The following is a 27,893-nucleotide window of genomic DNA, read 5'->3' as shown; positions in this document are numbered from 1 at the left end:
TTTGCTCAACTTTTCTTCATTTTTAAACTTTGTAACTTGAAAAAAATACCAAGCACAATCATACAGCTACGGGGATTCCCTGTCTACCGTCACTAGAACCTAAAAACAGAGGGGGAGTGAGAGAAGGGGGGAAGGAGAGCGGAGTATGCACGCGCTCGAGGGGCACGCTGCGCGTGGGCTGGGCTGGGCAGGGCCGCCATCAGACGATCCCGAAGCGCTCTGCTCTTTTCCTCTTCTTTGCCTGGAAAGAGGAATCACAAGAAACAATCAAACGCCAACAGAAACACAGGAACGAGTTCTTCAAAACCGCACACGCGACCCGGGGGGGGGAATTTGTTACTGGGTTGGTGTCGGCGGCTCCGGCCGCTTCCCGAGCGCGCAGGGAGCGGCAGAGCTCCTCCACGGGGACCCCGCGAGCCCAGCTCCGGCGGCAGGGACAGAGAGCGCCCGAGGCACAGCGCTGCCGGCTCGCTGGCTGCTGGCAGCGCGCTACAAAGGGGCTGAGCAGGGAACAATGCCGGCTTCAGGGGCCTGGAAACCCTTCCAGGCAGTGGGGAGGTGGGAAATGTAAAAGGGCAAAGGGTTAACACTCTGCTATTCATGGAGAAGGTGAGAGGGACACACTAAAACACATTAAGTATACCACTGCGTCTCTCAGATACGCCTTTACGCCGATACACGAGGGGCATATAAATCTTAATTTTTAGCAGGATAAATAGCCCGGGGGCAACAGAAGCCCTAATCAAGAATCTCCAGGGGAAAGGTGCAGTTGAGTGCACACAACGCCAGTAAAAAGACCTTTTTGTTCCTGGCACAATCTCCAAGTGACCTAACGGAAAAGCCCGGAGCCCCTCGCCCAGCCGGCCCCTCCGCGCGGGCCGGAGGGGCTCGCTCGCCCACGCTCGGCAGCGCTGCCGCAGCGAAGCCCGACCGAAACACAGACACAAAAGCCCCTCAACCCACCCGAATCGTCGAGCGTGCTCTCGGGAGCCAAACCAGCCCACTCCCGCAGCGCCCAGCGCTCGCCCTGCCCCAGCCTTCGCCGTTCGAGCGCGAAGGCAGCGCTCCCCTCCCCGGAGGGGTCCCCTCGGCCCCTGCGCGAGGGGTCCCGACGCCGGCTGCTCCGTGTTTACGTGGCACCGTAGGTGGGCTGGGCACTGCCCAGGAACTTGGCGCAGGAGCTGCTGCGCCCGAGCACAGCCTGCGCGGTGACCTGGGGACAGCAACGCCCTGAGGCGCTCACGAATTTAAAAGATGGGCCAGGCCCACGGAGGACAGGACAAAGCGTGGAGGAGGAACGCTGGGAACAGGGTCAGCACCTCGGCGCTCAGCGCACCGCGGAGTCTGCGGGTTCACTGACGAGGACCCACGGCAGCAGCCCGGGGAAGCAGAGGGTGAGGAGAACCCAGGGCACGGGGAACTGCAGAGTACGAGGAGCAGCGCGAGCCGGCTCCAGCCAAGGGGAGGGGAACCGGGGTGGGAGAAGCTGGAGCGCAGCAGCTGTGCCCCCCGCCCCTCCCGAAGCACCCGTCCCACCCTGCGAGAGCAGGAGCTGGGGCTCGGCAGGAGCTGCGGCTCGGCAGGCGCCGGCGCAGCCCGTTCCCAGCAGGAGCCGGGGAAAAGCGGCAGCAGATCAGGCTGGCAGGGGCTGAGCAGGCAGCACACCCACGCTGCCGGCCCCAGCGCCCTCGCTGCTCCCCTCGCTCCCGAAGAGCTTTTACCTCTGTGTCCTCTGTGGCCCCCGCCCCGGCCGAACTCGTTACGATGCCAAACCGCTCCTTTCTCTTCTTCAGTTTCTCATCTTCTTCACTCTGGCACAAAGAAGGATAAAGATTTATTTTGTTGGCAACACCCCAGGGTGCTCGCCCGATGGTAAATCACGTTCCTCCTACCCCCAGCGCTCCCGCTGCCGGCGACCAGGGCACCTGCAAGGCAGCCGAGACGCTGGGAGCGGAGGCGGCTTCTCAACCTCAGCCAAGTCCGCAGGGAACGCGTGTGCACGCGCTGGAGAGGGCAACGAGGGGGCTCTGACCCACCAAGGCACGAGGGCAGCGCCCACCTTCCAGCCCCCAGCACGGCCTCCTCCAACACAGCCGCAGCCCCTCCAGCCGCCGGCACTGCAGCACCGAATCGTCCCCGCTCCGAGTTTCCCCACGCTCCAACCCGAGCACGAAGGAGGGTGGCAGGACAGGGCAGAGGCTCGTCGCAGCTACGGGCGCCGGGGGCACGGGCGAAGGAAACCCAGCCTCGGCGGCCAGAACCTCGCTGAGGTCTGGAGGGGGTCTGGGACGGGCTTCAGGGAGCGCTAGGAGCTGCCCCCGGGACCTGCGCGATGCCCCGGCAGAGCGAGCGGCGGGACGCCGGCAGCCACCCCGCGGTACGGACGCCAAGCTGCTTCGCTCGGAAACGTTCTCCTTCGGAGAGGGAGGCTCGGCCGTCACGCCGTCGTCCCCAGCCTCACCTCATTCACCACCAGCCCGAGCCCAGTGTCCCAGAGCCTTCCGATCCCCCCCTTCTCGAGGGTCTCCTAAAAACCTGCTGGCTTTTTACAGAACCACAGAATCCCAGCATGGTTGGGGTTGGCAGGGACCCCTGGGGATCCCCCACCCAACCCCCTGCCCAAGCAGGGTCACCCAGAGCAGGGGGCACAGCACCGCGGCCAGGGGGGCTGGAATATCTCCAGAGAAGGAGACTCCACAGCCCCTCTGGGCAGCCTGGGCCAGGGCTCTGTCACCCTCAGAGGGAAGAAGTTCTTCCTCGGGTTCAGCTGGAGCTTCCTCTGCTCCAGTTTGTGCCCATTGCCCCTTGTCCTGTCGCTGGGCACCACTGGAAAGAGTCTGGCCCCGGCCTCCTGACCCCCACCCTGCAGATATTTAGAGGCATTTCTGAGGTCCCCTCTCAGCCTTCTCTTCTCCAGGCTGAACAAGCCCAGCTCCCTCAGCCTCTCCTCGTAGCAGAGATGCTCCAGTCCCCTCCTCATCCTCGTAGCCCTGCGCTGGACTCTCTCCAGCAGCTCCTCAAGCTCACCACCCACGCCGATGCCCTGATCGCCAGCAGCAGCCAAACCCATCCCCGCCAGTAAGAGCCTCGAGGCGCCCGTTTTCTGGGGATCTGCTCCCACCTCTGGCTGCTCCACCCCTCCTTCGGGCCACTTGGCGCTCGAGGCTGCCCGGTTGCTTCGCCGGGCGCTCGGCCCTGCTCCCTCCCCCGCCACGCAGCCGGGCTCCAGGCTCCCGCTCCCACAGCCCCGTCCACCGCAGCTCCTCCGCCGGGGCAGCGGCTCCCGGGCAGGTCCCAGCAAAGCAGTGGAAATGCAGGGCTGTGAACAAAGGACGCCGGGAGGGATTATGGCGACGGGGACAGCGAAGGAGAAGTTGCTCGCTGGAGCAGCGCGACGTACGCGCAAGCCCCGGCCGCACAAAGAAAACCCAACCTGGGCATCTGAGCTGAACTGCTCGGAAAAACCAGCGCGGCTCAGCTCCCCCGAGGAAGGGCACGGCCCCAGAGCCGCTTCCAGGCAGAGCAGCGCTGTGACTTTAATGAAAGGACGCGGGAGGCTCGCACCGAGCGGGAGGTGGTTATTTATTTTTTCGGAACGCCAGCCCCACGCCTCCCGCCCCGCAGAGCCCTGCGGGGAGAGCACGTAACGGTCCCACTAAATCAACACGGGCCTAACGATCTCGCTCACTTGACCCCCTAGCACGACGGTGTCAGACGCAAACACGCGTACAATAAACTTCACTCCATCTTCGGCTTCTCGCTGACAGGTTTTGATTCATGGGGTGCTGAAACCCATCTGAGGAAAATTACCTCTACCCAGCCGCGGCTATCTGCGCATCCATCAGCCCCGGCAGCGCCCCGGGGCCCTGCTCTGGCGGGCAAACGGGCGCACCGGCCTCCGCAGCGAAAGCTGACCTTTCTGGCAGGATGTCAGATTTATTTTCTAACCTTGCTATTTCTAGGCTTGCTCCCTCCGCACTCGCGCTGACGACGGTTGTTTTGTAGTTTGTCTAAAAAAGGGGGCGGGGGGGGGGGCAGAAAAAGCTTTTATGAAGGATTCCAAGCCCTGCAGCCAGCGCCAGTCCCGTGATCCGGCAGCAAGGGACCGTTCACACGAGCGTATCTGTGCGAAACGCAAGCCCAAAGCCTTTCTGATCCCTAAATGTCATCTGCGGGAGCGCAGGGGGCTGCTGCCGGTCACCGCATCCCAAAGCCACGGGAATCCGCCTCGGGATGCGACTCTGAGGAGGACGCGAGGCAAGGGGGCTCTGCCCTCTGCCCACAGCCTCTCAGCGAGCCCCAGCAGCATCCAGAGCACCCTCGGGCTTCCAGCAACCCCTTCTGCGCTCCCGAAGCACGCGACCGGAGCGGGGGGCTCCCGGGGGCCGCACACCCGGCTTTAAGGGCTTCTCCTCGGGCTCCTATCGCTTATTCCCAAGCGGCAGCAGGATCCGTTTAAAGACGGGATGGTTCCCCCTCTCCCAGGAGAAGGCAGCAGCGCTGGTGGGGGAAGAGCTAACGCCCAGAGGCATTAATTCGTGGTCTCCACGGCGCGCGGGGCTCTGGCACTGCCCCTGCCCTGGGCCGAGCAGAGCGGGTCACCTCCGAGCACCGGCAAGGGAGAGCTCGCCCCGTCTCCCCCCGTCTCCCACCCGTGCGGTGGCACGCGGAGCCGCAGCAGCGGCGTTGCGGTGCGGTCTCTGGTTACCTCCAGCTCGCACAGAGGGGAGGACCCCGCCGCCAGCCCCGCTCCTCGCGGGCGGACAAGGGCTGATCCCCCACCACCCAAACGCGTCCGGCTGCCCTTGGGGCTCAGGGCGAGCAGCCGGAGAGCCGCCCTCGGCCCCCCAGCTTCTAATAAACGATTCAACAGGAGCATCTCCGGTCTGCCCGCCGAGCGAGCTGCTGCGAAGGCCGAGGCCAGCGAGGCCCCACCACCCATTAACGCCTCCCTCTGTGCTGGCAGCACCAGCTCTGCGACACGGGGATCACACAGCGTTTGCTCCGCGTGTGTGCCATGGAACGGGGCTGCAGGAGTGAGCCAGGCTCGCCCGCGGCAGCGAGAAGGACGAAGGACCAGCCCGGCTCTCCAGGAGACCCCGGCACGGAGCCAGACCAGGAAAGGGACTGGGGGGAGGCTCCACGCGTGCCGCTGTCGGCTGCAGCGATGCCGCTGTCGGAGCACAGCTCGCCGCCCGGTTTGGCCAGGCCCAGCGCGCAGTAACAGCCAGGTAAAGGCCAGGCGACCGCCGCCTTCGAGGGGCAGCTCCCCGCCGCGCAGGGAAACGGCTTGCTCGGTGCGCCCAGGCGGTATTTTCAAAGCCCTCGTCGCTACAAAACCCCTGTCCCCGCGGCCGAGCTTCACGCTGCACGGGCAGAGCGCTGCCCGCTCCGCAGATCAAAGCGTCCCCAGCAGGAAACTGCTCTGGGTTTGCAGACGAAGCCCCGAGCACGCTCAGCGCAAACGCAGGGAGGCAGGCAGGAGGCTCCGCCATCGCCGCCTCGGTGCTTCCCAGGGTGCGTGCCCCGACGTGCGCGCAGAACCGGACCCTTCTGGCCACTCGCCCGTCTCTCGCTGCGGCATGACGGATGGCAGGATGAAAAGCAGAGCCCCGAGGCTTTCAGGCGACGGCAGATTAATGATGACACGGCCTTGACCTCCGAAAGGTAAAGGTTACGAAACACTCAAGGGCAACCGGGCTTCCAATTTCATACCCGGAGGGTGAACGACAGCAGCCGAGGGTTTTATTCTCAGAATCGCTCCAATCCTCGGACGCCCAGCTGTCACCCACCACCTTCCTCAAATTCATCGCAACGTATTTATTCCTCCTGCGTCCTTCCCCTCGCAGGCTCCGCGCGCTGCTAAGCCCTGGAGTCGATGCTCCCGTGCACCAGCAAGCGTTCAGCAGGGGCCAGGGAGCGACGGGGGAGCGCAGGGTTTACATTGAAATATTCCACGTGTGCCTCACACCCCTTCCCCCCGCAAAGCTGCCTTTCAGACAGGAGACCCCGGCCTCAGAGCACAGGGAGCCGGGCGCAGGAACGGGGAGCGATGCCGGGTTTCAGGCTCCGCTCCTCCGAAAGCCCAGCGAGAGGCAGGGCAGATCTCCAGCTGCCCCTTTCAGCCCACGCCAGCACAGCTCTTCCGTCTCCAACGGCACGGCGTGCTCCCAGCCCGGATCTGGAGCCGGCGGCAGGGGGACGCACGCCGAGGCTGAGCCAGCGGAGACAGCCGCGGCCTTTCTCCAAGCTAACACCGGCTCGAGGACCCCGCTTAGATTAGACACCGGCGGCAGGGACGCACGTTATCGCAGCCCTCACACAAACAGTGTGTCAGAAGGAGCCTCTGTTCTGCCGCCAGGACTTCGAAACGGCACGGCTCACACCAAATCACACCACGTGAGCGGATCCAAGGGCCTCCATGCATTTCAGAAACATCAAACACAGCTTTATCTCCGCGGAAGAGAGACACCGAAGTGCCAGCGCCGGGAGCTCCGCTGGGGATTCAGAGCACCGTCCTGCTCGCCCGCTCGCGGCGAGGCGGTGGAGACATCCAGCGCAGCCGGGTTGCCAACGGCCCCGCTCAAGCACAGCCCCGGGCAGCCGGTGCCCACGCCGCTCCGCACGCTCCCCGCTGCCTCTGCTGGGTTACAGAACCAGCCACGAAGTCACCTGCAGGCAGAGCGAAGCTCGACCTCCCGGCTTACCTCCTCCGCTCAAAACCCGCCGCCCGCGCCCGGGACCAGCCTCGCGCGCGCAGAGCGCGCTGCGGGGCTCTGGAGATCGACAGCAGCGGATGGGAAGCGTCAGGAGCAGGCGTCGTTTGAAACGCCGCGCCCGCTCATCGCGTACGCCGCAGAAGCTCTGATCGATTTGTTCACACTAACGAAGCCCAGGCAGCACAGGCTCAGCGACCGGCTGCTTTCTCACGCTCCCTCACCTTCTCAGCAAGGTGTTTCTACACAAGCTCAGGGAAACGGGCAACCCCAAGCCAGCTCCTGGTCCTTTCCTCCAGCGCAGATCTCGGGTAACAGCTCGGGGAGGCGCAGACCCTGCCCAGCTCGGTGTTTCTGGGCGGGAGGCACACGGCCGGCAGCCCCGCGGCGTCCCCGTGCCGAGGTGCCCGGGCCGTCACAGCGAGCAGTTTACGCTCGTCCCAAACGACATCGGAAGAGCAGAAAGTCACAGACAAGTGCTAAGAGGGCACCTGCGCCGCTCCCCGCGCCGAGCTGAAAAGCATTCTTTGGCTTCGACGTCAGGGCTGGCGGAAGCACGCCAGGAATGCCGCGTGGCCGAGCCAAGGAGCCGTTCCAGGGGCACCGCAAGGCCTCCGAAGGGGCTTTTTGTCTCCGCACCCGCCAAGCAGCACCTTAACCACCCCACGGCCTTTACAGAGGCTCTTCTGTTCAGCCTGGAGAAGAGAAGGCTGCGAGGGGACCTAATAAATGCTTATAAATATCTGCAGGGTGGGGGTCAGGAGGACGGGGCCAGACTCTTTCCAGTGGTGCCCAGCGACAGGACAAGGGGCACCGGGCACAAACTGAGGCACAGGAAGCTCCAGCTGAACCCGAGGAAGAACTTCTTCCCTCTGAGGGTGACGGAGCCCTGGCCCAGGCTGCCCAGGGAGGCTGTGGAGTCTCCTTCTCTGGAGATATTCCAGCCCCGGCTGGACGCGGTGCTGTGCCCCCTGCTCTGGGTGACCCTGCTTGGGCAGGGGGTGGGGTGGGTGACCCCCAGAGGTCCCTTCCAACCCCAACCATTCTGTGATTCTGTCCTGGAGCTCACTGGCCCCGCGCGGAGGGCTTTGAGGCGAGCCCCCGGAGCACGGCTGGGAGCGGAACGCCCAGCTCGGGGGCCGGCAGAGCTAAAGCCACTCGGCAGAGCAGGAGAGTTCCCCCTCGAAGCGTCCAGCTGTCATTAAAAAGGGGCAATCGGGCGATGACTAAACACGATTTGAATTGCACATTAGCCCCAGATTTAAAAAAAAAATAAAAGAAATCCATCCTATTCAAACCCAACGAGCGCAAAAACGGCAACAGCCCACGGGAAGGTTAACCCCTGCCCTGCCAGCGCCCGGCACACCTCGCCGGCCGGCTGAGCCGTGCCCGCAGCGTCTCCGTGCTGCTGCTTCACCAGGTCCCGGCGGAAGGAGATGAAACTTCAGCGCGTTTGAGGCCAGGCAAACTGTCAGGGGCCAGCGCGCCCGCTGCCGGGGCGGGCACAGGCGATCCCCAGAGCCAGGCACCTTCCCTCTCCCGGGGAACGCGGCTGCGTTGACCCAGAGGCAGTTTTCCCTCCGGGCTCTGTTCGTGCTGGGAAGCCGGGCGAGCGCTCACCACCCCCAAGCCCAGGACCAAGGGTTTCCGCAGCAAGCACGGCGGGCTCGGAAGGGACCGGAGAGCTCCCTCCTGCCACCCAGCAGCTCCCACAGCGCCCAGACCATCCCGCACCCACGGACCGGCCCGTGCCCAGCAGTGCCAGCGGCTCCAGGGAGCAGCGCCTGCACCCGTCGGGTCAAACACGACCGGGGAAAACAGACTGTGCTCTCCTACCGACGACTGCACGCTCCGAGCTCCGAGCAGGGGAGCGCAGCGCAGGCCGTGACCCAGCTTTCTCTCACCGCTTACGCCTGGTTCCTCCTCCCGGGAAGCAGCAGAGCGAAGGCTGGATTCCCAGCGCTCTCCCAGACCCAACCTTTTTTCTCTGCCCCACAACTGTCTCGAGCCGAGGGCACGCCTGGAGCCCGCCCGGCCCCGCAGCCGGCAACGCCAGGGGATGCTCCGCGTTGATTCCAGGCTGGGCCCCTCGCCTTCAGCCTCACCCCACAGAGCATCCTCCTCCCGGGCAGCAGCGGCCAGGCCGAGCAGAGCAGCCCTGCGTGCCAGCGGGAGGGCAACGGCGGAATCCTGCACGGGAGGACCTGGCGCAGGGGGTCACTCGCTCGGATTTGGGACGGGGAACCAAGCTGGAGAGCTCAGCCGCTCGCACCGGCATCGCCCGACAGAGCCGGCAGCGGGAGCACCCAGGGCTGCCTCCAGCAGCGAGGTGCCGCAGAAAAACCAAGCGGCGGGCGGCTGGGCCACCGAGGAACACGCAGGCCGAGAGCCGGCGCCCGCACGCAGCCCAGCACCCCAGAGCCGGGCTCTGCTGCGACGCTCGCCACTCGCACGGAGGCTCCAGCCCTTCTCCAGTCAGAGGAGACAAAAGGCAGCGGGCAAAGCCCCCCGAGAGCCTCGTGTTTGATCTTTTATGGTCACTTAATTCCGTTTCTCCAGCATCACTACAGGCTTTGGACCCTAGCAGAGCCTGAAGGGAAATCTCGCAAAAGGGCCGCTGCTCCGCAAATACCTGCCCACCCGCACGCGAGCGGCGGTTAAATCCGTGCACTGGTTCCTGCAGGACGGCGGCGCGCGTGCCACGAGCCCCGGTGCCCAGCGGCTCCCGGAACAGGGATGGCCCTGGCCACGGGCCGCCCCCTCCCCGCCAGATCTCCCGTATGAACACCCCCCACCCGCTTTTGTGCCTTCGGAAGAGTCCGAATGGCCGGGGCCCAGGGAAAGGTTTATTGGCCACTAAATTACCCGTGAAATTCCGCCATCCCACCCCAGGCACTCTCAGCAGCCCAGGTTTCCAAACAGCTCCTCTGAGCCCCGCGGCCCTGCCCGGCTGCCCGAGGGTCTGACCCGCAGGAGCACGTCACCGCTCGCAGCTGCGGCAGCGGAACACGCGACCCCGCCTGCTCCGCCAACGCCAGGCCCGGGGACGCCGGCAGCATCGCCGCAGGGCGCCCGCCCACAGACGCCTCGGCAGAACGGGTGTTCGAGGGGGTCCGGGGTCTACACCCAGGGGTCTCCGAGCCCCCAAGCGCAGCACTCCCCAACCCTGCACCCATCAGCACCCTGCAGAACCTTCCAGAATGTGCAGAGCTGGGAAAGACCAGCTCTGCTCTCCGACAGCCGCAGCGGAGAGGGGTTTCTGAGAGAGCGAGGCTTTCCATGGCCGGGTTAGCAAGACTAGGAAAACTTTTCTGGGCCCAAGAGCGCGGGTCTCTTGCCTTTCGAGATGCTCCAACAGAGCTGTGGGCACCGCGAGTGCAGCAGCAAAGAGGAAGCTGCGAGTCTCCCTCAAAAGCCACAACCGCGCCTGGGTGCCGCATCGCCACCGAGCCCGGCGCTGCCGGGGGACGCGAAACCGGCGAGCCTTCCAGGGACAGGAGGAGCTGCTGAAGCCACCTCCATCCCCGGGACGAAACAGAAAGGAGGGGACGCGCGGCAGAGCTGCACGAGGTCTCGCTCCCCGCAGACGCTGCTTGTGGCCCCGCCGGGCGTTTCACAGGGGGGCCGGGCTGGCCGCGGTTTTGTCCTCCGCGGCGAAGAGGGGTGAGGGGGAACCTGACTTTGTTCCTCCGGTGCAGGCTCACCTGGGCTCTGGAAGGCCGGGGCGAGGGCCGGCTCTGCCATTCTTCCCCTCCGCTCCTCCAAATTCCTGCAGCCAAATGGTTCAAGAGCCCCTGAATGGGACATAATGACATCATTGATTGAATCATAATAGAGGGGGAAACGGGGGGTGGGGAAAAGATGTATTTGTGTTACAGACAAAAGCGAAGTTCTGTTTCACAGCGGGGACCGATGAAGAACCAGATGACTGGGCAGAGGGAGGTCAGCGAGTCCCCCAGCACGGTCCCCCGGGAGCGAGCCCCTCGCCACTCCCCGAAGGTTTGCGGGGGCCGCCGAGCCCTTTCAGCGGCGCCGGGAGCAAGGCGCGAGCAGGAGTCCCCTGACCCCGCGCAGCGCTCGCGTCATTTGTTTTTGAAATGACATCGCGGGGGTGTGTAAGCGGGCGTGAGGCCTGGGGCGGCGGGGGAAGCGCTGCCGAAGGAGGAACGGCGAACACGGCACTCCGCCACGCAGCCACCACTTCTCTGCTTCCCGACAGCGCGTTCCCTCTGCGGCAGGGCCGCGGCGCGCGTGTAGCCGCAGCGTGGGAGCGCGCTGCCGTGACGGTGCTGCCCCGGCAGACGCCCCGCGCCCGGCAGCCCCTTCGGAGGGCGGGTGGGCCCAGGGTGACATTTCTGCTGGAGACGAAGTGCAAGGTCCTACACCTGGGTCGGGGTAACCCCCGGTATCAATACAGGCTGGGGGATGAAAGGATGGAGAGCAGCTCTGCGGAGCGGGACTTGGGGGTGCGGAAAGGCTGGACGTGAGCCGGCAATGTGCGCTGGCAGCCCGGAGGGCCAGCCGTGTCCTGGGCTGCATCAGGAGAAGCGTGGCCAGCAGGGCAAGAGAGGTGATTCTGTCCCTCTACTCTGCTCTGCTGAGACCCCACCTGGAGTCCTGCATTCAGCTCTGGAGCCCTCAGCACAAGAAGGACGTGGAGCTGTTGGAGCGGGTCCAAAGGAGGGCTACAAAAATGACCTGAGGGCTGGAGCACCTCTCCTACGAGGACAGGCTGAGAGAGTTGGGCTTGTTCAGCCTGGAGAAGAGGAGGCTGCGGGGAGACCTGATTGCAGCCTTTCAGTACTTAAAGGGAGCCGACAGGAAAGATGGGGACAATCTGTTTAGCAGAGACAACAGTGACAGGACGAGGGGTAATGGTTTTAAACTAAAACAGGGTAGGTTTAGGCTGGATATAAGGAAGAAATTCTTTACAATGAGGGTGGTGAAACACTGGAACGGGTTGCCCAGAGAGGCAGTGGAGGCCCCATCCCTGGAAACATTCCAGACCAGGTTGGACAGGGCTCTGAGCACCCTGATCTCGTTAGCGGTGTCCCTGCTCGCTGCGGGGGGGTTGGACTGGATGACCTCCAGGGGTCCCTTCCGACCCAAAACTTTCTGTGATTCTATGATTCTAAACCCGGGAGTTTCCCCCGCTGCTGTTCTTCCACCCTGCCGAGGCCAAGGCTAGAGAAAACACCACGCGGTACCCAGCGAGCGCTGAGGAGATGAGGAAAGCCCCGGCCTTCTCAGCCGCCGAGGGCGTACGACGTGCTCACGGGCCCAGCCGCAGCAGCTTCCAGCGCAGGACAGTGACACAGCCCGGGGGACAGCACCTCCCTCCGCTGCTCCCTGCGGCCCGAGACCCCCGCGACCGGGCCCCCCACGCCCCAGCCTCCCCGGGCACCACCTCGGCACTGCCCGCAGCGAAGGGCCGTTCACCTTCGCCCGACGCGGAGCTTATTCGCGGGGAAGTGAGAACCCAGCTCTGGCAAAGCCCCAGGTAAAATGCGAAGTCAGAAGGTCCAGAGCTGAAAACTCGGGAAAATCCTGGCGGACACGGACTGGAATCCCCAGCAGAGCACGTGCAGGAGGGACGGGAGCGTCTGCCTGCAAGGGCTCGGCAGAAGGCTCCGGGGGGGCCGCGAAGAGCCCGGTCGCAGTGACGCCTGTGCACGGATGGGAGAAAACAACGGCCAAGAAACACGTGGGGAACTCCGCAACCCAGCGCTTGCCACAGCCCCCTGCTCGCTGCCACCAGCCGGGACCCCCGCCCGGGCTGCCTGAGCAGGGGAGCAAGCTGAGGGCAAGAGTTACAAGAGCGTGGGCAGCTGAGGCAGCAGGAGAGGGGGAAATTATTTTGGGTATGCTGGGGAGGAAATACCACAGGGAGGAAACAGCAGCAGCTGGGAGCACAGGTGACCGCGGGTCACAGCGTGGGACGCCCCGAGGCGCTGGCTCTGCCCCTTGCCAGCCCTCGGGCACAGCGAGTTACCTGCGGCGCGGCTGAACTTGAGCCCTTCCGGCACAGCCCAGTTTCAGGGGAGCAGCGGGAAGCACCAGCGACGCCACCGAGGCGACCGGACGGGCTTCCCGGGAGTGCCACGCTGGCGTTGCGGCGCGGTTACGTGCCCGCACGCACACGGTCATCCCAAAACCACAAAATTACGCTCCGATCCGAAAAGCACAACCTGTAGTTTGCCACGACAGCCCCAAGGCTCCTCGCACCTCCTCTTTGCATCTCATTAACGTCGCTGCTGCCCACGGGCGCCGGAGCCCAGTCTCAGCAGAGCAGCGAGCGCCAGGCCACGACAGCGGCAGAGGGACTGCGGAGCCAGGGAACTCGGGCGTATTTCAAGTCTTTAAGATCTGCCCGGCCCAGAAAGGGCGACGATGCCTCGAAAGGCGCCTCGATCCAATGCTCCCGGTCCAAACCCATCTGTGCCCCCGGCACAGGAATCGGGCCGCAGCCCGGCTCGCGGCAGCCGGCAGCACGCGGCCGTTGAACACGCCAGCGCTGCTGGTCCCCCCTCCCCGCAGCGACTGCGGGTGTTCATGCCTACGGGCACACATCGCCCCGAGCCCCGCAGGGCTTCAGGGAGGTTTCTGCTTCCAGCAGCAAACCGAGGTGCCTTTTCCCCACATACCACTCCAGAGTTATTTGCAAGAAGAGACTGGTTAGGCAAAACTCGTTATTTGCCTTCTAGGAAATGCAAGACCTCAATCTCCTTGCACAATCCCATCATCTGCCAGCTGGATCACCAGGGATCGGGACTGGAAACCACAAATCCATCCCTCCTCCCAGAGGAGACTGCTGCATTGCCCTCGGCCAGAGTGCATCGGGCCAGCAAAGAGCAGCACTGTGCCCCTCCCGGGGAAGCTGCGGGCGCCGGGTGCTCGGTCGGCACAGACCCCCTCCCCGGGAGACCCCGGAGCGGGCAGGGGCGGCAGCGGCTTCGCTTACAGCACCCTGTGTCGAAACGTCCACGACCGCCAGCACCACTCCTCGCCTCGTCCCTTCCCATTATCTTAAACCAACAGGGCTGCCTTCAGCGGCTCGGCTTGGCAAAGAGCGGCGTGGCGTCGCAGGGCTGCGGGAGGAGAGGCAGCGAGGCACCGGCAGCACACGCCGAGAGCCGGCGCGGCACGCAGCGAGCTGAGCACGGGGCTCCTGCCCGGCAGAGCACAGTCAGATCCTTGAGGATTAGCGCTCGGCTTCTCTAAATCCTTACAGGGCCCGGCTGGAAGCTCTCCATCCAGCACTGACCTGCAAAAGCACTCAGGCTGAGCGCCCCAAAACCACCCCTTCTCTCCCCAGGGCTGAGCTTTACCTTTCAGTACGGACGCCGGCGCCTATCTGCGCCCCGATCTGCCCAGTAAGGCAACGCCAGGGACGAAGCCGCTCGGCTCCTTCGAGCCGTCCACCAGCCCTGCCCGTCGGCACGGCCCCGCGGCCTCCCGCGCCCGCAGACCCCGGCGCCTTCCCCTTCGCATCACTTCGCAGCTGGATCTGCCCGCTCTGCTGCTGCACAGAACCACAGAATCACAGAATGGTCGGGGTTGGAAGGGACCTCTGGGGGTCACCCAGCCCAACCCCCTGCCCAAGCAGGGTCACCCAGAGCAGGGGGCACAGCACTGCAGCCAGGCGGGGCTGGAATATCTCCAGAGAAGGAGACTCCACAGCCTCCCTGGGCAGCCTGGGCCAGGGCTCCGGCACCCTCAGAGGGAAGAAGTTCTTCCTCGGGTTCAGCTGGAGCTTCCTGTGCCTCAGTTTGTGCCAATTGCCCCTTGTCCTGTCACTGGGCACCACTGAAAAGAGCTTGGCCCCATCCTCCTGACCCCCACCCTGCAGATATTTGTAGGCATTTATAAGGTCCCCTCGCAGCCTTCTCTTCTCCAGGCTGAACAAGCCCAGCTCCCTCCGCAGCCGGCACTCTGCCCTGCCCCGCGTCACCGCGATGCGGCTCTGAGGGAGAAGAACTTCCCCGCCGTGGCTGATCCAAGGGCGCCAGGCGCTCCACGAGCTCACGCAAAAAGCAGAACTCGTGCTGGAGGAAGGACGTGCGTCAACGCACGGCCGAAGCGATCAGCTTCTCTGGATGAATGCAGCCACACCAGAACTGACAGCGCGGTGAAGGCGCTCCCCTGGGCCGTCTTTTGGACGTGTTCCACCCACAACGCCCCACGGAAGGTACAGGAGAAGGCAAGAGGGAAAGAGGAATGAAGACCAAGCACGCAGAAGGGGAAGGCGCTGGGTTCCAACCCCGCGGAGCCGGCTCCCCTCCGCGCTGCCGCAGCAGGGGTGGGCAGAAGACAGCAACAGAAAGCCACCGAGCCGACGACAGCCAGAAAAAGTGAAGTCTGGGAAAAAAGAAAAGCAATATTCAGGGGCACGTGCCCTCCCCAGCAACGCAGGAGCTGTCTCTTCAAAGTGACAGCAAAAGGCATTTCTTGACGACAAGCTGGCCGCAGCAGCCACTCGCGCCTCTCCAAAGCGCTGGCACGTGCCACCACGCGTGACACGTCCGTCCCCGGCGCTCACCAGAAACAGCCCCTGCCCACAAACGCCTTGTCCTTCCTCTGCCCGCACCAGCACGGCTCCCCGGCCCCCTCTGCCTCCGCGGCGCTGCCGGTGGGGCTGTTTGCCGAGCAGCCAGCCGGGCACCGGACTCCTCCCCAGCACGGCACTACCAGCTCGCTGGAAGCCGAACAATTAAGCTAATTGTTTTCTCTCCCTCATTTAGCTGTTTTGTACACACACAGACTTCTGCGGGTCCGCTGACCCCTGCTCCCCTCCGCCGCCCCACGGACGTCACGCAGCCGGCCGATCGCAGGCCAGCGCGGCGCTCCTCTGCCCCACGTAACTCATTAACCGGAATTAAACCAGCACCAATCGAGTCCTGACTGACGGCCACACCACAGCGTTAACTCCTCCTCGCCAGGCGAGCCAGCACCTTGTGACCGAGGGGACATGTTGGCTTCCTGGGCTGCTACGGGCTCCGACCAGGACCCCACGGGGCTCTCGGCACGTCCTGCGGCCACGACGCTCCGGCTGCACGACGGAAGGCCTGCGACCGGGCACGGGAAAAGGGAGTTCTCCAAGGCGACGCAGGGCGAGAGTCGCGCTCCCCACTCGGCCTCGCTGCCGACAGGCGGACCCAGAAACCCCCCCTGCCCTGAGAAGTCCCCGAGCTGGCGACAGGACAAAGGACAGCGAGGAGGGACGAGACCTGCAGCAAAACTCCTTTGTCTCAGCCCCAGCTCCGGGAAACGCGCCGGGGAGCTGAGGGCTCCGAGCGGGGACTCCCGGCTCGCGGTGACCTCGGAGCGGTCACTCCACCTCCCCGCTCCCAGCCTCCGCACGGCCGAGGGCTCATCAGCCGACGGCTCGTCAGGCAGCTCGAGCCCTCGCGTGGAAGAGGAGATGTGAAAGCCAATTCTTCAGTCACCTGTTCGGATGGGGCACGGTATTTGATGGCAAACAGAGCTTTTGCGCTACCCCAAGCGCTCTCGCCGCCCATTTGGTGCCAGCTCTTCCTCAGCAGGAGACTCCCCGGGCCATTTCCTCCGTAAAGAGCAAACCACCCTCGGAGAAGCGCGCCCGAGCCCCAGCCCCGACGCAGCAGCTCCAACCCCGCACGTAAAACGCGCAGCTAAACACCCCCCCTCGGGGCGCGGGGGGCTGGAGTGCTACAGGGAGCAGCTGCTACAGAGAGGGAACATTTACGAGCGCGGGGGGTTAAGTACAACTAACAGGAGTCAAGGGATGGTAGCTGCAGGTCAGCACGCGTGTGCTTGAGCGGGAGGCCTCGGAGGGGAGAGTCAGTGCTACAGGGAGATAAACGCTCGCTTGATTTATTTTAAAAATTAATTTGATGGCCCCGTGCTGCCTGCAGACAAATGAGCACCTGCCTCTCCTGCTCCAGCACAGCCGAGCGCCCGCCCGCCCGCTCTCCCCAGCGAGCCGCGTCTCGCTCTCCCCTTCGGCAGCGAGGAAGAGGATTTTAAACTTGAAAGATTTCTGCCCCAGAGGGCTAACGGAGGGGGAAGGGGGGGTTCAAAGCTACAGATGAGTTCACAGCCACTAGCGCAGCTCTGCGCCTGCTCCCTGCGCACGGCGGGTCTGAAATGCCCCTCAGCCACCATCCTCCCCCCCAGCCCTGCCCCTCCCCACGCCAGTCTGGATGGGGAATGAAGTCTGGCTCCGGGGAGACAATGCCGTATTGTCAACTTCCCGCTGCGGCGCAGGGTATGAAAACCTGCCAGGACACACGCAAACACTCGCAACTGCCAGGCTCCTCCGTAACGAAAAGCCATAAAGAACACCCAGGTGGGAAGCACAATCCTGCCAGCTAATTACAGCAACCAGGAATATTCCTCCCAGGAACGCCGGAGCGTGTTCCGCTCAGCGGGAGAAGCCACTTCCAAGCCCACGAACTCGGCTTCGTGGTGGAGCACACAAACAAGCGACGCGGCGCGGCGAGCCCCGCCGCCGGACCCCGCTCCGCAGAGCTCGCCGGGACCGAGAGCCCAGCGCGGGGCAACGCGGGGGCTGCGGCCAGCCCCGCCACCGCGCCCCAGCAAACCGCGTTGCCCACCGGCCGCACCACGGGGAGCGAGCGGCTCGTTAGCACACGGCGAGCGGCGTTGGCCAGGGAGCGGCTCGGGGGGCTCCGGCCTCGCGCGTCGGGGGCTTCAGGGCTTTGCCGCAGCCTGGGAAGGCCGCTCCTTCCAGAAGGCCCGGCTTCATCAAGCTGCAGCCCCCCCACCCCGCCCGGGGAAGGCCACGGCCATAAAGATCGACAGGGCGTATATTCCTGCTGAAAAATGGGAGCGCCCAGTGACAGGGTTAATGATGTTTGAGCAGCCTCTCACCCCGCGCCCCGCATCCCCCAGCCCCAACGCGCCTCCCCCTCCCCCAAAGGGACGGAGAGGGAAGGGGGGGGGAACAGCGACCTCCAACGCCAGGGATTTTCTACACCAGTGAGCTCCCAGGGCCGGTGGGATAAAGCAGAACGCTCCTATGTGAGAAACAGGCAGGAAAAAAGGTCAAATCCAACCCCTGAGGAGGAGAGGGCCTCGCTTCGCAGCGACGGCGAGCAGACGAGCCTCCCCTGGCCCCGGGCCGCAGCGAGACGAGAGCTCTCCGTGCCGACGTCATCCAGCATTTACAGCCGGACGAGGCCTTTTCGCTCAGCGCCGTTCCCGAGCGGCGCCGCGCGAGGGTCGCGACACCCAGAGCAGCAGGCTGGCTGCGCTTGGGAAGCGCGCAGGGTGGCGTGCTCATCTCGCACGACGCATTTATCCTTTCTTCCGTTTCCCCAAACGCGCTGAATTCATCTTCCCCCCCATTTGCTACAGAACACTTTTAGGCAAGGGATTACCCCCCCGGCACCGCTCTCGGCACACGCTCACCCCCCCAACACCGCTCTCGGCACACGCTCACCCCCCGGCACCGCTCTCGGCACACGCTCACCCCCCAACACCGCTCTCAGCACACGCTCACCCCCCAACACCGCTCTCGGCACACGCTCACCCCCCCGGCACCGCTCTCGGCACACGCTCACTCCCCAGCACCGCTCTCGGCACACGCTCACCCCCCCGGCACCGCTCTCGGCACACGCTCACCCCCCCGGCACCGCTCTCGGCACACGCTCACCCCCCGGCACGGCTCTCGACACACGCTCACCCCCCCGGCACCGCTCTCGGCACACGCTCACCCCCCCGGCACCGCTCTCGGCACACGCTCACCCCCCGGCACCGCTCTCGGCACACGCTCACCCCCCCACAGGAGACGCAGCGAGGCTCCATCGCCCCCCCGCCGGCAGACCCCGGCAGCCAGCTCCTGCACGCGAGGGCTGAGCCACGCCAGCCGCAGGCACGAGGACCACACGAGGGGTTACGCTCAGCTCATCTCTGTTTCTCCCCTGGAAAACACAAACGGCTTTAAGACCAAACCCATCCCCCTGCACAGCTCCTCTCCATTGCGCGTCCAAGAGTGACTTCCTAGCAGGGAGCTCTGGGCCTTCTCTTCCCAGCGCTCGTCACCTCGGTCCACGCAGGCCTGGCTCCCGCCCCAGCGCCAGCCAGACGCCTGGAACCAACCCAGCGCCGCAGCCCGCGCCGCGCTGCCGCTTCCCAGGTTAAAATCCGGACAAACGCTCTGAAAATTCAACACCTCCATCCGGCAGCCACAGCGCTCCCAAAACCACACCCAGAGTCACCCACACAGAAACAGAGGGGAAGATGAAGGAAGGGTTGGACTAGATGACCCACAGAGGTCCCTTCCAACCCCTGCTGTTCTGTGATTCTGTGATTGTGTGACAGGACCCCCCTGGGGTGCGGGGCCCGTGCCGCTGCGCTGAGAACACGGTGTAAAGCCTCGGCAGCACGAAGGCTTTGAGCGGTGACGGCACGCCACCAGGCGCAGCACCGGCCTAACCCGGCGGTGCGGAGGGTCCTGCGGCCGAGGCACCTTACCTTCTTGGAGAGCGAGGAGACGTTCAGCCCGAATCTTTGAGCCCTTTCCTTCAGTTTATCCATGTTTACCTACGAAGACACAGGAAACAATTGATGTATTTTTTTTTTTTTTTTGAAATCGCCATCACCCCAGCTGCGGGGACAGGGAGCAACCTCCCGGCACAGAGCTGCGCACAGCGACCGGCCCCGGGGAAGCGCTCTGGCTGCCCAGGGAGGCTGTGGAGTCTCCTTCTCTGGAGATATTCAAGACCCGCCTGGACAAGGTCCTGTGCAGCCTGCTGTGGGTGACCCTGCTTCGGCAGGGGGGTTGGACTGGGTGACCCACAGAGGTCCCTTCCAACCCCGACCATTCTGTGATTCTGTGATCTGCAGGGTGGGGGTGAGGAGGACGGGGCCAGACTCTGTTCAGTGGTGCCCAGCGACAGGACAAGGGGCAACGGGCACAAACTGAAGCCTGGGAAGTTCCAGCTGAACCCGAGGAAGAACTTCTTCCCTCTGAGGGTGCCGGAGCCCTGGCCCAGGCTGCCCAGGGAGGCTGTGGAGTCTCCTTCTCTGGAGATATTCCAGCCCCGCCTGGCCGCGGTGCTGTGCCCCCTGCTCTGGGTGACCCTGCTTCGGCAGGGGGTTGGACTAGATGACCCACAGAGGTCCCTTCCAACCCCTACTATTCTGTGATATTCTGTGCTGTGCGGCACAGCCAGCCGCAGCACCCGCTCCTGCCCGGCACAGCCAGCCCCAGGCGACGCAGCCGGGAGCTGCCGGCCGGCCCCTCCGCTCCCTCGGACCACCCAGAGGACAAACCCCGGGGCTGTGCCCCCTCCCTGAGGAGCGGCTGCTTCGGGCTGTTCCTGGGAGCCCGCTGTCCCTGGCACCTTCCCCGCAGCACGCTGCCCAACGCCGACGGAAGATAAACTCGCCAGCGCTCCTAAAAACCACCACTGCTACCAGACTGCCACGGTTTTAAGCAGCCATTGCTGCACTCTTGCCCTTCCAGCACTGCGTCACATGCAGCCCGGTCCTCAGCAGCTCCCCAGCACGCCGCCCGGCCCGACTCGTGCCCCAGAGCAGCGCCAGCCAGCGCAGTGGCACTGATCCCGGACGACCAGACGTTCCAGGATGAGCCTTCCACCGCGCGTAGCTCGGCGGGGGAAACCCTGCTGCTATTCTGCCTCGCAGATGCTCGTGCGAGATCTTTTACGCCCCTGGCAGCGGTGAAACCCACAGCCTCGCCTGGTGACAGCTCCCGGCTGAGCTCTGCTCCCGCTCGTCCCGAACCGAGCGTGCCAACGCTGAGCCGGCTGCCCGGCGCGGCAGCGCTTGGCCACGCGCGCTTCGGGGCCTTCTGCTCAGCCCTGGGGGTCAGACGGGCAAGGCGGCACCGGCCGTCGAAGGCAGAGCAATTTACTACAGGTCACTGGCCACTTCCAGCCCTGAAGCACATCTCCAGTGATGCAGACAGGCACAGAACGGAAATCAGGCACATAGAAAATAAAAAAAACAATCCATCTTTGTCCCTTTCAGCGTTTCATCCCAAAATCAGCTCACGCGAGCGAGCTGTCCTGCGAGGAAGGGACGCGGAGCCGCCCAGCCCAGCGCAGGCAGGAGGCCGTGCCGGCTCCGCGCGCGTCGCGCCTGTGCCCTTCCGACGGCGCAGCCCTGCGGGCGGGAGCCCCTTCCCACCGGTCACCCACGCGCTGAGGGCCAGGCCAGCCCGAACTCGAGCAGAAGCAGCATTTCTTACCGTGGGTTTGCTGTCTGCGGAGAGGCCTGAAACGAGGAAGAGAAAGAAAGCCCAGTTAGAGGACAAACAGGAGGAGCTGCACCATGTCGGAAAGCCGGAGCAGCGCAGCCCCCACCCCGCCCCGTCCCACCGCAGCCTGGGGAAGGACCGGTCCCGCTTCCCCCAGCTGCCGCCTCGGCTCACGACAGAGCGAGTCGCCCAGTTCCCTCTCCGCTGTCAAATCGGCTTCCCCACCCGCAAAACTGCGGCCGTCCCACCCCGCTACGACAGCGCCGGCCATCGAACCCGGCACTTCACGCCGCCGAAGGAGGCTGGGCACAGTGCAAGGAGGCCAGGGGAAGCCTGCCCAGTGTCCTCCAGCTGTGCTCGGAGGGACGAGAGCTGGGAAAAGCGCCTCAACTGCCACGGGAACAACACGGGTCCTTCTCTTCCCGATTCTACAGCTCCCACTCGGGGCTCCTGGGCGCGGTCAGGAAAAGGGACAGAAGTGAAAGCAAAGCGAGTCCCACCGGCAATTTTTTCTCCCCAGGAATAATTAAATCTTTGCGGCAAGGTCACTCCATGGATTGGTTTTGCTTCACCCCCTCACCTTTAGTGGAAACCGTGGCCAGACCAAACCTGCCGAAGGCAAAGAGAGCTCAGTCAGCGTCTTGGGCAGAGACCAGCCCAGCCGCAGCCGACACGCCAAGCCTGACGCCCGAGCCCCCCCTTCAAACGCTGTGCGTGAGCGTACTGCGTGAAACTGGTTCGGGGCGGGAGTCACTGGGACAGGTCACTGGCTGCTGTAATCACTGCGGCAGCTCCTGGGCCCGCTCTGCGCCCGGCGGCTCCCCCCAGCGCCAGCCTCGAGGGCCGGAAGGCTCGTCGGATCCCCGCAGCTCACCGCTGTGCCCTTCCCATCTCTCCAGAGCAACGCTGAGCGCTGCCAGAAATTCCACCGGGATTTGAGCCCGAGCAACCAGCAACGCGCGCGTCCAGCCAGCTGCAGCCCCAGCTGGGCGGGGGTCCTCCCGCAGGCGCACGCAGCACGCGTCTGCGAGCCCACCGCAAACCCATCCGCCGCGTGCTCAGGGTGGAGGCGACCCCCGCGCCGCGTCCTGCCGCCCGCCCGCAGCGCCGTGCCCACCTCGCGCTGCCGCAGCCGGCAGACGTGGGCAGAGGTCGTCTCCCAGGCTGGGAGCGGGGACTCACCGAGCTGCCCGCGCTGCCTTCTTGCTCTCCAGGCTCACGGGCACGTTGAAGCGTTCGGCCCTCTTCTGCATGCGCTGGAGGGGAGAGAGGAGGGAACTGCGTGAGAAGAGCGGAGATCTGAAGGGCGTGGAGGAGGTTCTGCGGACGGGGAGAGGCAGGCAGACCCCGCGGGCAGGAGCCACCGCCCCGGTGTGCCCTGCCCGGCCAGCAGCGCAGCCCGGAAAGGGGCAGAGCAGCCCCTGCGCCCGCAGAGGAAGATGCCGCAGGCGCTAACAAAAAAAAAAAAAAAAAAAAGGCATGACCTTCCTCCACTGCTCCCAGGAAAGGAGACGGGGCAGAAGAGCCTGCCAGCTCCCTGGTCCCAGCGACAGGCACCTGCTTCGAGATGCTGCAAGGCTGCACCGCGCCGTGTCGGCATGCCAGCGTCACCGCAGACCTCGCCCGGGGCAGCCCGTGTGCCGCAGGGACGGCGCGGTGCTCCTGCCAGGGACTACACAAGGGAGCAGCCCGGCTCGCTCCCGGAGGCGGCCAGCGGCAGGCACAGCCAGCCTGGGCCAATTTGCACGGAGAGGGGCAAACAACGTTTCCTTTCCTTCCACCCTAAGCACAAGGCCACAGAAATCGGCTAGGAAGGGGGCTGGGGGGGGCAGGGGGTGTTTTCAGGGAACTTGTTTATTTGGCAAGCGCCTTTTCACCAGCGCCCGCCGCTGTTCAGGCCCTTGGCTCTGCCGCGCAGGCCGAGCGTGCCACTCGCAGCGCGGTTCAAGAGGGGATGTGGCTACGTGGAGGACTCGGCCCGCTGCCCTCGCTGCCGGCCTGGAGCACGGGAACGCTCGGACACGTTGGGAGCGCAAGGTTTGCACCTACGAGTGTTAAATCCCCCGGAGAGCTAAAGGGAAAGGTTTAATATTTTATTATTACACAAAGAGCCAAAAATGCGTTTGGTGTTTCAAGGGTTAGACAAACAGATACTATTTTAAGGGAAACATTTACTTTAGCCAACAGCACAGCGAGGAGCGCAATAAACATCTGCATCAACACAGAAGTGTCTCGAGACGACGGATCAGGGACACCGCTCCTAACGGCGTCCGTGCCCAGGAGCGTCCACGGCGCCGAGCAGAACCAGCACGGACAGCGCAGCGCACGGCTCGGGGCACAGCCTGCGGCCTCGCGCGACGCCCCGGCAGCAGCGCCCGGGGAGGGCTCCCGAGCACGGACAGGCCACGCCAGGGCAGGGCACGCGCTCCGCTCCGCGGCAGCGGGGTGCTCCGGCCCCCTCCACGCCTCCCGGGCGCAAGCAACCCCCGGCAAACGCCCAGTGCCGGGCCGTGCTCCCGTTCACATTCATTTATCCCGCACGGAAGCTGGCTCCTCGCTCGCTGAACTCATCTGCACTCCCAGCACCTGCAACGGCCGACGTTAACCGCGTTCAGTCACGCGCTGTACGGGAAAATAATTCCCTTTTCTCTTCAAAAGCCATCTACGGCATAATTTTGCTCAAACTTATCTGATTTACGTGAAATAAAAAAAAAAATACACGGGTTTCCTGCGAACAGGCTTGGCAGAATTTGGAGAAAAACAAAGGGCAGGAGCAGAACTCCGGCGAGTTCGCTCACGGAGCTCCTGACCCAGCCAGGGCCCAGGCAGCGCTGCCCCACGGGGCACACAGCTCCCCCAGCGATGCCTCCCGCTCGCCCCAGGTACCGTGTTTCTCCTCATTCCACCCTCACTGAGGGCTTAATCCTCCGCTTGCGACATCACCCTGGTTGCTGTGGAAATGATCGCGTCCCAAGCAGGAGATTAAAACTCTCCAGCCGCGGTGAGCAGCGGGGAGACAGGAATCGTGTTTTCACAGCGACTTCTTTCTTACGGAACACGAGGAGGTGGGGGGGAGGGTGGAGATTAGAGAACCACAATCAGATTCCTGAAACTCAGAGTTTCGCCAAGTTTTCCCAGTGGAATCGGCGGCTTCTGAGCGCGTTTGCTTTATGGAAGCCCAGCAAACGCAAGTGACAAAGCCGGAGAAGATAAAGACGAGATGACGGGCCGGCTCCTATCAGCTCCCCCCGAGCCGGTCACTCCCGAAGCTTTGCGGCTCTACGTGGCCGAAGCAACGCGGCCCCACGGCCCGGGGAACCCCGCAGCGGACCCGCTCGCGTTCGCCCCAGTGGGAGACACGATCCACGCAGCGGGGTCGGGTCAGGTCTGTCAGCCCGCAGAGCCGGGGGGGGCGGCGGGGCAAAGCCCACCTCTGCGGCGGGACAACGGCCCGGGGACGACCCCACTCGGCGCTGCGGGGCTGCAAATGCCGGGCCAGGGTCCACGGCAGCCGGTGGCAGAATGCAACGGCAGCGCGCAGCACGGACGCGGGCGTTAACGGACAACGCAGTGAAACGTCCCCTAAGCTCCAGCGTCCCCCGAGCCGTGGGCCAGCACCCTGCCAGGCCACCCCCCGGCCAGAGACCGCTCGTTAATGTAAGCCCAAGGCAAAACAAAGCAGGTTTGCAGCGGGCACCCAGCGCAGCCCCAGCAACGCACACGAGACGCCCAACGAACCGACCCCAGGGGACGAAGCAGCGGAAGGAACCTTACCTCCATCTGCGATATTTCCGACGTTATCTTCACCACCTTCTTCTCCGTAATCCTGGAGGCGTTGGGAGAGAGAGAAATGAGTCAGGACGCTCCCGCTCGCGTCGCAGGCGTCGGGGTTCTCCCCCCGGTCACCCGGCCCTGGCAGCACCCCCCGCCCCAGCCAAGGGCCTGCTGCTCGAACGGGAGCGGCCGCGACCCAGCAGCCCTTCCAGGGTGCATTTAGAGCCAGCTACGGGCGCACCAGGGAAGCGCGAGGCCTGCACCACGGACAGCCGACGTCTGGGGCGTAACGGGGGCAGGAAACACGCGACCCGGCGAAGGCGCAGCCGTGGGCTGCCCTGCGAGCCGAACTGATCCCTCGAGCGCTCCCGAACGGGAAGCAAGCCGGGAAGGCGACGGGAGCGGCCCCACTCTCACCCCTTCTCTACGCGGGCTCGCAGGAACCAGTAACTCTGTTTCAGGCGACGGAAGCCTTCTGCCACTTTAGCGGGGGCTGCGGGTGGGTCCCAAACCGCAGGGTGGGTCCCAAACCGCGGGGTGGGTCCGGCAGCCAGAGGCCTATGCACCCAGGAACAACGCCCTGCCCGCCTTTGGGCTCTGCGCAGCAACCCCCGCAGCCCAGAGCCTCGACCGCGAGCCCCGGGGCGCTTTATTCCTTCCGGGCCCCCAGCCGCAGAGGGCTGCTCTGGTCGAGTTCACGGGGCAGCCAGCGGCTCCGGCCCCCAGGCCAGCAGCAGCACCCCGAGGTGGGCTCCATCCCCAACACGCGCTGCCGGAACAACGCGCCGCTGACGCCTGCGGCACCAGAAAAAAAGATTGAACCGAAATATAATGGAGTGGGCGTGCTCTGGAGTTTATGCTCTGAAAATAGAGCCCAGGCTCGAGGGGGAAACAAAAGGGGAAGAGACAAAGTTCGGAAGTTCCCAGGCTAACCGCAATCGCATCCTGCTCCTCCAAACGACTCCCATAAAACAGTGGGTCGCAGCCGGCCTCGTTAAGGCCTCCCATTTAGGGAAACGCAGCGCTTTTGTTCCCAATTCCTGGACAGGTTTCTCATTTTATGCCCCGGCAGGCAGTAATGGTTTAATGGCACTTCCACAGGAAGCAATTCTGCGGGGGCCGGGGCGCGGGGCGGGCACCGGACGCCCCCTCCTGACCACGCTGCCGGCCACAGCCCGGGCTCGCTCCAGCCCCTGCGCCTGGGCCACGCCGGCCGACCGAGCACCGCGGCACCACGCAGGGCCACGGCACCGGCCACAGCGCGGCCCCGACACGAGCGGCGGCCGCCCCAGCCCAGACTCCGCAGCGCGGCGGCGCGAAGCTCACGGCCTCCGGCCCTCGCACCCCGCGGCATCGCTTTGCTCTGCTCGGATAGTTACACGTCAGGCGATTTTACAGGAGGCTCCTCTGCTTTGGCGGGCGGCTCTGCCGGCTTCTGCTCTTCTTCCTGCAAGTCAAGGAGGCGGGAGGCAGTCAGACAGCGAATACTGCGGCCGGCTGAGCACGAGGGCAACATCGCAGCGGGGACATCGGCCAGTCCCTGGGGCTCTCGCTGGCTCGAAAGGCACGCGCCCACAGCTCAGCCTGCTCACGGCCAAAGCTCCCTGCGTTACGCGCCGAACTCGGCCCGCTGAGGCAAGGTGTGCGGCCAGAAGCAACCCCACGCGCTCACGGCCCCACCCGGCAGGGCCCGAACGCCGCCTGGGACGGACGCAGGCTCTTGGTTTGCTTTCCCAGAGCCTCTGGCGAGGGATGAAAACGCGCGCTCTGCAAGGCGCAGAAAGCGACTCGCCCGAGACGCTCTCCAGGCCGCGCGCGGCGACAGCGGAGAATGTCGGAGCGACGCAGCGCTCGGCGCCAGCGCCGAGCCGGTACGGCCCACCTCGCGCCTCACCAAATGACTTGGGACAGCGCCGCCGCGTCCCCTGGGGCTCGGGCCTGCCGGGCGGCAGAGGCCCGGAAGCCACAGGAATCGGTCCCCGCTGATGCTTTAAGCACCGAGCGCTTTCCCAGGCCGGATCTCCTCCTCCGAGCAAACTCTGCTGCTTGAGGCTCGCTCCCCAGCACCCTCCTCTCACATCTCCTCTCTCAAACCGCACCGCGCTCCAGCCACGCTTGCTGCTCAGCCCGTGACAGAAACATGGGGCAACGCAGTGCAAATCACACTCAACGGGGACAGAACAGCCCCGCTCCAAGCCGGCAGCCACCCACGCCCTGTCAGAAACCTCCACCGCGTGCTCTGCAGGCTCACGCGGCGGCTGCGAGCCTTTGCCGTACCAGACAGCGGGTTCAGACCCAGCAAGGAATGACACCGGTGCTTGAAAACAGGCGCGGCCCCGGTGCTGCTCAGTCCCCAGGACGCAAGCTGCCAGGCAAACCAGAGGCCCCGCACCGGCCACCGCGCTGCCCGGAGGAGATTTACCTCGATTTCTTCTCCCAGCACATCTTCCTCATTCGCTTCTTCTTCGGCTGGAGGACAAAACAGCAGAGTAAGCGGAGCAGCCAATCACCTCAGCGATATCTCTGGGTATAGTCCGCGCGGGAAGCCCAACACCCGCAGCAAAGAGCTCAGCCCCGCGCCCGTCACCCCTGCAGCTCCGCGCCAGCGCAGCCCGCAGCCCAGCTGGTCTCCCCCCCACCCCGCGCACCCAGCCCCCCCGGCCCCACCGTGCTCCTCCAGGTAGGCCTGCAGCCGGTTGATCAGGTCCTGCTTGTTGCCCTTCGCCTCCAGGCCCCGGGCCAGGCATTCCTGCTTCAGCTCTGCCAGCTGCGGGGTAGAAGGGGGTCCCCGTCAGCGCCCGCACCCTCACAAACCCCCTTTTTTTTTTTTAATAAATAAGTTTAAAACACACATAAAAACACGCCCAGGCAATCGCGCTCCCGCCTGCCCCTGAGGCTTCGCCCCGGGGAACCCCACCGGCGGGGCCCGCTAGGCCCAGGCGCCTCAGGCAGCGCAGCCGCTCCCCCCCCTCGTTGCGGGGCCGCGGACGCGGCCCCGCAACGAGGGGGGGGAGCCGCTGCGCTGCCCGGGTGAGGCGGAGGAGGCGGCGGGTACGAGGGAAAGGCCGCGGCGGCCCGGCCGGTACCTTCAGCTTATGGAGCTCCACAGTTTCCGCCGCCATCTTGTCGCCCCCCCTGCAGCCCGCTGCCTCGCCGCCCAATCAGCTCCGCTTTTC

At 64.9% G+C, this 27,893-nt stretch overlaps 1 protein-coding gene across 1 annotated transcript; it reads right to left on the bottom strand.

The window, feature by feature from the left end:
• Positions 1-27,893, bottom strand: SARNP (SAP domain containing ribonucleoprotein). The gene is made up of 11 exons (XM_075445736.1): positions 27,804-27,893; positions 27,385-27,484; positions 27,140-27,186; positions 26,097-26,164; positions 24,718-24,769; positions 22,126-22,199; positions 21,524-21,552; positions 20,935-20,960; positions 19,194-19,262; positions 1,722-1,811; positions 1-241 (listed from the first exon to the last, which is right to left on the bottom strand). The coding sequence occupies exons 1-11, from the start codon at positions 27,837-27,839 to the stop codon at positions 200-202; spliced, it is 633 nt and encodes a 210-aa protein (XP_075301851.1). The 5' UTR covers positions 27,840-27,893; the 3' UTR covers positions 1-199.

Source organism: Opisthocomus hoazin, chromosome 32 (assembly GCF_030867145.1).
Source record: "Opisthocomus hoazin isolate bOpiHoa1 chromosome 32, bOpiHoa1.hap1, whole genome shotgun sequence".
In the NCBI taxonomy this organism is placed as follows: domain Eukaryota; kingdom Metazoa; phylum Chordata; class Aves; order Opisthocomiformes; family Opisthocomidae; genus Opisthocomus; species Opisthocomus hoazin.
This window is presented reverse-complemented; position numbering and strand designations above follow the sequence as displayed.